The sequence below is a fragment of the Salvia miltiorrhiza genome, chromosome 5 (genome assembly GCF_028751815.1).
Source record: "Salvia miltiorrhiza cultivar Shanhuang (shh) chromosome 5, IMPLAD_Smil_shh, whole genome shotgun sequence".
Taxonomy (NCBI): Eukaryota; Viridiplantae; Streptophyta; class Magnoliopsida; order Lamiales; family Lamiaceae; genus Salvia; species Salvia miltiorrhiza.
Window position 1 is genome coordinate 55,227,323 of NC_080391.1, and position 8,634 is coordinate 55,235,956.

General features: G+C 29.0%; 1 protein-coding gene across 1 annotated transcript; it reads right to left on the reverse strand.

The window, feature by feature from the left end:
• Positions 1-776: 776 nt before the first annotated feature.
• On the reverse strand, positions 777-2,807 carry LOC131025189 (transcription factor MYB106-like). Its single transcript, XM_057954831.1, has 3 exons — positions 2,665-2,807; positions 2,399-2,528; positions 777-1,675 (listed from the first exon to the last, which is right to left on the reverse strand). The coding sequence occupies exons 1-3, from the start codon at positions 2,795-2,797 to the stop codon at positions 985-987; spliced, it is 954 nt and encodes a 317-aa protein (XP_057810814.1). The 5' UTR covers positions 2,798-2,807; the 3' UTR covers positions 777-984.
• Between the last annotated feature and the right edge of the window lie 5,827 nt (positions 2,808-8,634).

The following is an 8,634-nucleotide window of genomic DNA, read 5'->3' on the forward strand; positions in this document are numbered from 1 at the left end:
AATAATAATAACTTAATTTGATGGAATCTGATGATAGTAACTTATAATACTACGTTTTATTATATCATGCAATAATAATTCTTTATATATAAAAAAACATAGTTCAAATCTAGACTACATAATATGGCTACAAGCTACGTGCTCACTAGGAGCGTGATACATGGCAGATGTCTTTCAAGGCAAAATATACGTATACAAGAGTAAAATATAAATAGAATTTTGAAAATTAAAAAAAAAAATTAATCTTATTGAGTTGGGGAAAGATAAATAATAGGCCGGCATTGCATGTACAATCATGCATGATATGTCAGAAATGACATTAAAGGACGACTAAAATTGCGAGAAATTTAAGAGTTTGAACTCTAATTGAAGCCACTCCAAAAGAAATGCTTCCTCCGTTCCCACGAATTTTGAGTTGTATTTCTTTTTAAGTTGTTCCGTAAAGTTTGAGCACTTTTTTTATAAGAATTTTTTTTTACTCTTTAATTATTTAGTTTTTCACCCACCACACTTAACACACAAAATATTAACTCCTTAAAATCCGTACTCAAAAGAAATTATTCAAGTTTCGCAGGACGGGGGAGTAATTAATTTGATTTATTTGTAGGAAAACTAAAACAAAGGACACGAGCAAACTGTTTGTTGACACTACAAAGGGACACCAAACTAGAATTAAAAAAAGGCATACTCCTAAATGATTCGAATATTAGTAATTATCTCCATAAATAATTAAACTCATAAAACCAACATAATAACATCATTTAAATTTATGAAAAAAAAAAACATAATAACATCAGCAAACAAAACATTGCATCCAATATATCTACTAACAAAACAAGGTACATTTACATTGATTAGAAAGAAACTATTCAAACATAGACCACTACTTAATTAGCCAAGGACTTAATTAGCGAAATCTCCAATTATTAGTAAAAATTATGTATATATAGTATTAATTAATTATATATCTGATTTAGCTCTAGTTTAATCTTGAAACATGTTGCTCCAGCAACTAGCCTTCCCCTCCTCAAGAGCTCCCCAACCACTTCCGAGGGCATTATTGGAATTTCCGACGCCCCGTGGGAGATCTAGGCCATCGATGAAGCTAGGAAACCCTAAGCACTCTTGATCAACATAATTACAATCATCGAGTTCCGTCAAATTCCCCATACTGCCCCCCACCCCATTCTGATCATTTCTGACGGAATTTACGTCGATGAACGATGAAATTCCGTCAGAAAAACCAACAGTCGGTGTCGGGAGCAAGCTCTCCTCCGCTTTGGAGGGAGGAAAGCCGTTGAGAATCATGGAAGAAATGCCCTTACCCGGATTAGTCCATTCCCACACTTTGAGTATGTCCAAACACGGAGGCCGGGGCGACGGCATTTGTGCTAGCAGCGTTGGAGCGGCGGTGTGGGGGTAGTAGGGGTTGGATATGAGCTTGGATTCCCGAACAAGCCGAGCCTCGGCTTGGAGCCGAGCGCTCTCCCATTGAGCCATGTGGCTAATGTTGGCTATTTCTTTGGATTGGTAGCAATTTAGGGCAAGATTTTGGGGCTTGTGAGTGATTGGATCAATCCCCATTTTTTCCAATCTCTTTTTAAGACGAGTATTCCAATAATTCTTGATCTCGTTGTCAGTCCTCCCCGGCAAGTGAGCTGCAATCGCGGACCATCTATCCATCAAATTATAAAAAAAAAATATTATTATTATATTTATGGAATACAATTTTGTCATTATGTAATAATAATATTGTATAAATCCAGAAATCTAGCTAGAGGTAGCCGACACACTTTATAATCGGGCCACACACTATTGTGGTACTAGAGGAAGCTTTACTTGAAACATATATGTATATAGTTCAATTGTACACACATGTTTCCTTCTATCACATTCATCACATTAATATATATGCAATTTATTTCTTCTTCTTCTTTTCATAATTGAACATCTATATATCCTCATAGAATATTGGTTTTCATGGAAATATATGTGGTGTATACTACTCATAATATCATAATTTGTTTAGAGTGATGTTAACATAATGTGGCTGCTCACACGCTAGTTAAGTAGGAAAATTTTTAAATTATTTTATAAACAAAAAAGGGATTTAATTATTTTACTGTATTGTTCACAATTTAGTTATTTTTTTTATAATTTTTATTTACAAAAAATAAAAATAAAAATTTATAAAAAGAAAAATAAATAGCTACAATATAGTAAAGTAATTAAACTCCTTTTTTATTTATAAAAATAAATTATCATAAAATATCATATTTAATTTTTTATAAATTAAATAAAACACAATGTGACAGCATGGATTTATTAATTGCAAAAATTTTGTTTTTCTAATTATTCTCAAGAATAGAAGATCTTGAATAATTAAGACAAAATTAACCTGTTTCCAAGAAGGGCATGGAGTTGGATAATAGTTTGCTCTTCTTGTAAGCTGAACTTGCCTCTCTTGATGTCAGGCCTCAAATAATTAGTCCACCTCAATCTGCAGCTTTTCCCACATCTTTGGAGCCCTACATTTCATCAAACTCATTTTCTATTTTTTATTTTTATTTTATTTTTCGAGTGATGAAATAATCGGGAAAAGGAGGGTGATTCATGGCATTGCATGCATGAAAGATGGATATATAATTTGTAGTAATAAATTACCAGCTTTAGAGGGAAGGGAACTCCAGCTTCCATGGCCATGTTCTTGAATGTAAGCTAAGAGTTTATCATCTTCTTCAGCTGTCCATGGCCCCTTCTTCAAGCTTATGTTATCACAGCATGGAGACCTAACCATTTTTTGGGGGGTGGGGTAAGGGAGGGGGGAAGAGGTGGATATGAGGTGTTTGCATGCAGGAAGGCTATGTTGATAGTGGACTATATATAAAGATCAACTTAAATTTAGTGGTACTGGCAAGGCCCGGCCATGACATTTCGAGGGCCCTAGGCGAAAAATAAATAAAAATTGAGCCTTTTTGAAAGTAGAGCTTCGATTTTTTTTCTTTATTACCAGCTAAAACTAGGGGCATAATCGTCATCTACACTTGTGTAATTACGCAACTTTAATCTATAATGCAATAAAAAACAATAATCAATAGTTATTGAAATAATTTAGATGTTCTAGCATTTTGAGAAGCAAAATCATTTCAATAACATCAGGTATTTTCAATACCTCATTTTCAATGCATACAATTATTCTATTGAAGCTTCAGTAATCAACAAGTTATAAGCCATGTAAGATTAAAATGCCGTGTATGTGATCGAATATTGTTCACGTAGTTAAAATTAGAAATAATTAAAAGTTATCATAATTTTACAAGCAAAATCTTTTGTTAGAGGTTAAAACCCAGAAAATGCCCAAAGTTCGTAGTTATACAAGCATAATCTTTTGTTAGAGGTTAAAATCAGAATATGCCTAAAATTTGTGGTTTTACGGGTCATTAATATATCCTAGAAATAATAAGGCTAATCCCTTGTTTACTTTGATGGATTGAAACTTTCGAATATTCCAAGATGCCTTGATTATTTCTATCATTTGAACTAGTTTTGCTTGATTCTTATTCCATTAAAATGGTGAGACTGAAAAAATCCTACGTCTTCAGAATAAAAGTACTCAATCGTGCATCTTATCAATCATGCAAAGTAAACGTCGGACACTTTGAAGGATTAGCCCTAATAGATAAAAATAGTAAGGTTAATCCATTCTTTACTTTGATGGATTGAAACTTCAGGATATCTCAAGGCTCTTAATTATTTCTATCATTTAAATTATTTTTGCTTGATATCCCATTAAAAAAAATAAAATTAGAAAATTTCTTATCTTAAAGAATAAAAATATTCAATCAACATCTTATCAATAATGCAAATGAAGCGCATCTATAATACTATTGGCAAGTAGGAATCCACACTTTATTTACAATTGATTTGTCCTAGCATGTAGTTTTGTTTTGGGTTATTTTGGACCATCCTATTATGCATGCAACTTTGTCTTTTATATGTTTTTTTTTTTTTTTTTGCTTAATAAAACATACTAACACATACACATATATGTGGTGACAACAAAGTAACTAGGATGGTCCTCAAATTATGGTGTAGCGTGCGTGTCAAACAATGTGAATCTTGATTTTGGATACAACTTTATTAAATTATATTAATAAAACATAGCAAATTTAAATAAGATTTACTAGATTGAATATAGTCCATCAACATGTTATGTTCGAGCGTCGCACGGAGTGTCTAAAATTTATTGTACTTCTAAATTTAGTAAGAAAACATTCTTTTATATTTACCTTTTATGATCCTACATGATATATTTGATTGGTTTGGACACTATTAATTATGGTGGAAATATTTCTGTGCTCAATGTTCAAATGGAATTTCTATTATAATGGAAAATGAAAAAATATTGCATTCCTTAATATGTATGACGCCATAGATAAAGATGAGGGGATGTCATGGAATAATGAATAAACGAATGTTATAGAGACATAAAATGAATTTAAATTCCAAAAATGTTACACCTCATCTATATATGATATAGTATAATCTATAATATATTAAAATGACTATTTTCAATTTGAAATCAATTTCAAATTGAGTGACAATTTTATTGTTATAATAAAATTTTATAAACTCTATTTTTTTTCTTTTTTCCCCTTTTCTTTTATCTTTATTATTATTATTATTATTATTATTATTATTATTATTATTATTATTATTATTATTATTATTATTATTATTATTATTATTATTATTATTATTATTATTATTATTATTATTATTATTCTTATTATTATTATTATTATTATTTCTTTCTAAAATGTAAAATTCAACTAATCACCAATTATTTAATATGTATTGCAAATTAAAGATCACGATAATATAAGAGTTTCAATTTGATATATTTTATGTAAATATTTAATTTAAAATGTAAAAGTTATATTATTTAAAGATTAAAATTTTAAAAAAAAAATCTCTCTCATCTCTCATTTTTTTTTGAGTAAAATATTTTTAATTTATTTTATTTTTATTTTTTAACATTTGTTTGCCATTTCATTATATCAATTTTTATTCTTGTGAATTTTTTAAACTTAAATATATTCAGTTAAAATTATTTTTTTATTATATTTATAAATATGATAATTGAGTTGATATCAATTTTATATAAATATAGGAATATAAAAATATTTAGCATGCATTACACGGGGTGCAAATGATAGTTATTCACATAAATAGCAAACTCCGCCTTCGTCGTTATCGATCACATGATCAGTCGATATTTAATGAGACGTTTGAATAAAAAAATATAGCTTATTGAATTGGGACGGAAGGAGTACTAAGTAACCATTTTTTTTTTGGGAAAAGAACTGTAAATGAACATATTCGATTAAATTTATAGTACTCCCTCCGTCCCAAACGAAATGTCCTATTTCTTTTCGGCACGGAGATTAAGAAATGTGTATAAAGTAGATAAAGTGGGTTGGTGGAAATTATTTAAATATTAAGTATAGAGAGAGTGTATTGCCAAAAAAGGAAACAGGACATTTCGTTTGGGACAGCCCAAAAAGGAAAATAGGACATTTCGTTTGGGACGGAGGGAGTATTATGTTTAGTGAGTATTTTATTTACATTTATTACTGAACATGTGCAATTACTTTTATTTAAAATTTAAAATTTTAACAAATATAAAATAATCACCATCCATTGCAGATGGGGCTAATCTAATTGTCATATAAATAGTGAATTCGATCTACCTTCATCGGCAATCAGTAGATATTTAATATTAACAGTATATTCTCTTATTATGTTTGTATATATTTACTAGTTGTGATGATGCTGAGTTGTCAAATATGGTTCCATATACTTCAACTACTTACATATAGTAATTGTCAATGTTCTTATATATTAAATTATTACAGTAGTTCTAGTATTTTGTTGTTGTTATTATTATTATTATTATTATTATTATTATTATTATTATTATTATTATTATTATTATTATTATTATTATTATTAAATAAAGAAATTTTAAGACCATACGACCTCAGGCCTTGAGCATTAACCGCCCACTGCTAGACCAACACACGCACACAATTTATTGTTATTATTTTATTGAAATAGGGTTGATTGGCTGTAAATTCAAACACTAGTGTTAAATTTTGAATTTTCATAAAATTAATATAAAAATACATAAAATTTTTAATTTCTAAAATTTGCACTGAATTTAAGTTTCGACCAAATCAAACCTGACCTGGCATCAAAATTTTAATACGTGACATGACTCCGAGATAGTCAAAATAATGTAGTATTGTGATAGGAAGAAAGTGATGTCGTTTCGCAACTTAAAAATAAAATACGACTTAAAACTATACTAGGGTTGAAATTATTGCAGCTTCGTTAAAACGATAAAACCCTATGTCTCATCCATGCGATGAGATTCTCAGTTATGTGCTCACTACAAAAAAACGCGTATTTACCGGCGAAAATTACCGGCGGCTATTTTGCCGTCGGTAGGTAACGGCGGCACGGCGGCGGCAAAAACGGCGACCCGCCTTTTGACTATTACCGGCGAATTACCGACGGCAAAACGGCCGCCGCTAATTAGCGGCGGTTACGCCGCCGCTAATTTAAATATATATTAATATAAATATATATTATTTTATTACCGACGGCAATTGCCGTCGGTAATTACCGAGGGCAAAATGCCGCCGCTAATGACCACCGCCGGTGCCATCCGGCGATAGCACCACCGCCGTCCGGCCAAAATTACCGACGGCATTTTGCCGTCGGTAATTACCGACGGCAAATTCCAATTACCGACGGCAAATGCCCTCGGTAATTAATTTTATTTTTTTTTTATTTTTTTTATTTTTTTTATTTTTTTTTATTTTTTTTATTTTTTTTATTTTTTTTTATTTTTTTTCAATTATCATCTAATAAATTGATCAAAGATAATAATACAAAAACATTAAAATTAAATATATATTGAAATACAAGTGAAAATTTAAACATTGATTATTACTAAGAATTCAAGATTCTTAGTAAGAATCTTATAATTATAACTTAAGAATGTTAATTACCTTAGTGATTTACTCATCAATCATCACTAATCCAAGATTATTACTGAGAATTCAAGATTCTTAGTGAGAATCTTATAATTATAACTTAAGAAGGTTAATTTGATTAGTGATTCACTCATCAATCACTAAGAATTCAACATTCTTAGTGAGAATCTTATAATTATAACTTAAGAATGTTAATTTGATTAGTGATTCACTCATCACTCATCACTAATCTATTATTATTACTAAGAATTCAAGATTCTTAGTAAGAATCTTACAATTATAACTTAAGAATGTTAATTACCTTACTGATTTTCTCATCAATCATCACTAATCCAAAATTATTACTAAGAATTCAAGATTCTTAGTGAGAATCTTATAATTATAACTTAAGAAGGTTAATTTGATTAGTGATTCACTCATCAATCACTAAGAATTCAAGATTCTTAGTGAGAATCTTATAATTATAACTTAATAATGTTAATTTGATTAGTGATTCACTCATCACTCATCACTAATCTAATATTATTACTAAGAATTCAAGATTCTTAGTAAGAATCTTATAATTATAACTTAAGAATGTTAATTACCTTAGTGATTTTCTCATCAATCATCACTAATCCAAAATTATTACTAAGAATTCAAGATTCTTAGTGAGAATCTTATAATTATAACTTAAGAAGGTTAATTTGATTAGTGATTCACTCATCAATCACTAAGAATTCAAGATTCTTAGTGAGAATCTTATAATTATAACTTAATAATGTTAATTTGATTAGTGATTCACTCATCACTCATCACTAATCTAATATTATTACTAAGAATTCAAGATTCTTAGTAAGAATCTTATAATTATAACTTAAGAATGTTAATTACCTTAGTGATTTCCTCATCAATCATCACTAATCCAAGATTATTACTAAGAATTCAAGATTCTTAGTGAGAATCTTATAATTATAACTTAAGAAGGTTAATTTGATTAGTGATTCACTCATCAATCACTAAGAATTCAAGATTCTTAGTAAGAATCTTACAATTATAACTTAAGAATGTTAATTACCTTAGTGATTTACTCATCAATCATCACTAATCCAAAATTATTACTAAGAATTCAAGATTCTTAGTAAGAATCTTACAATTATAACTTAAGAATGTTAATTACCTTAGTGATTTACTCATCAATCATCACTAATCTAAGATAATATTTCTAGTAAGAATTCAAGATTCTTACTAGATTGATAAAATACTTATGGTGTATAAACTAGATTGATAAAAAAAAAAAAAAATGAAAATTAATAATAAATTAATAAATAAATATTTTTCTGATATAAAAATAAGAACGGAAACGAGCCCAATCCGTAATTAACAATATTTTTTGGATATTATCTCGACATATACTAAGGTTATGAATATATATGATATTGTATATTGAAGTAGACTTTAAATGAATTAATAGATACTATATATATCAATAATACGAGTGTTCTGTACTGGTGATCATTCGAAAAGAACTTCAAGGTTAAGCGTGCTTGACTTAGAGCACAACTAAGATGGGTGACCTACTGGGAAGTTC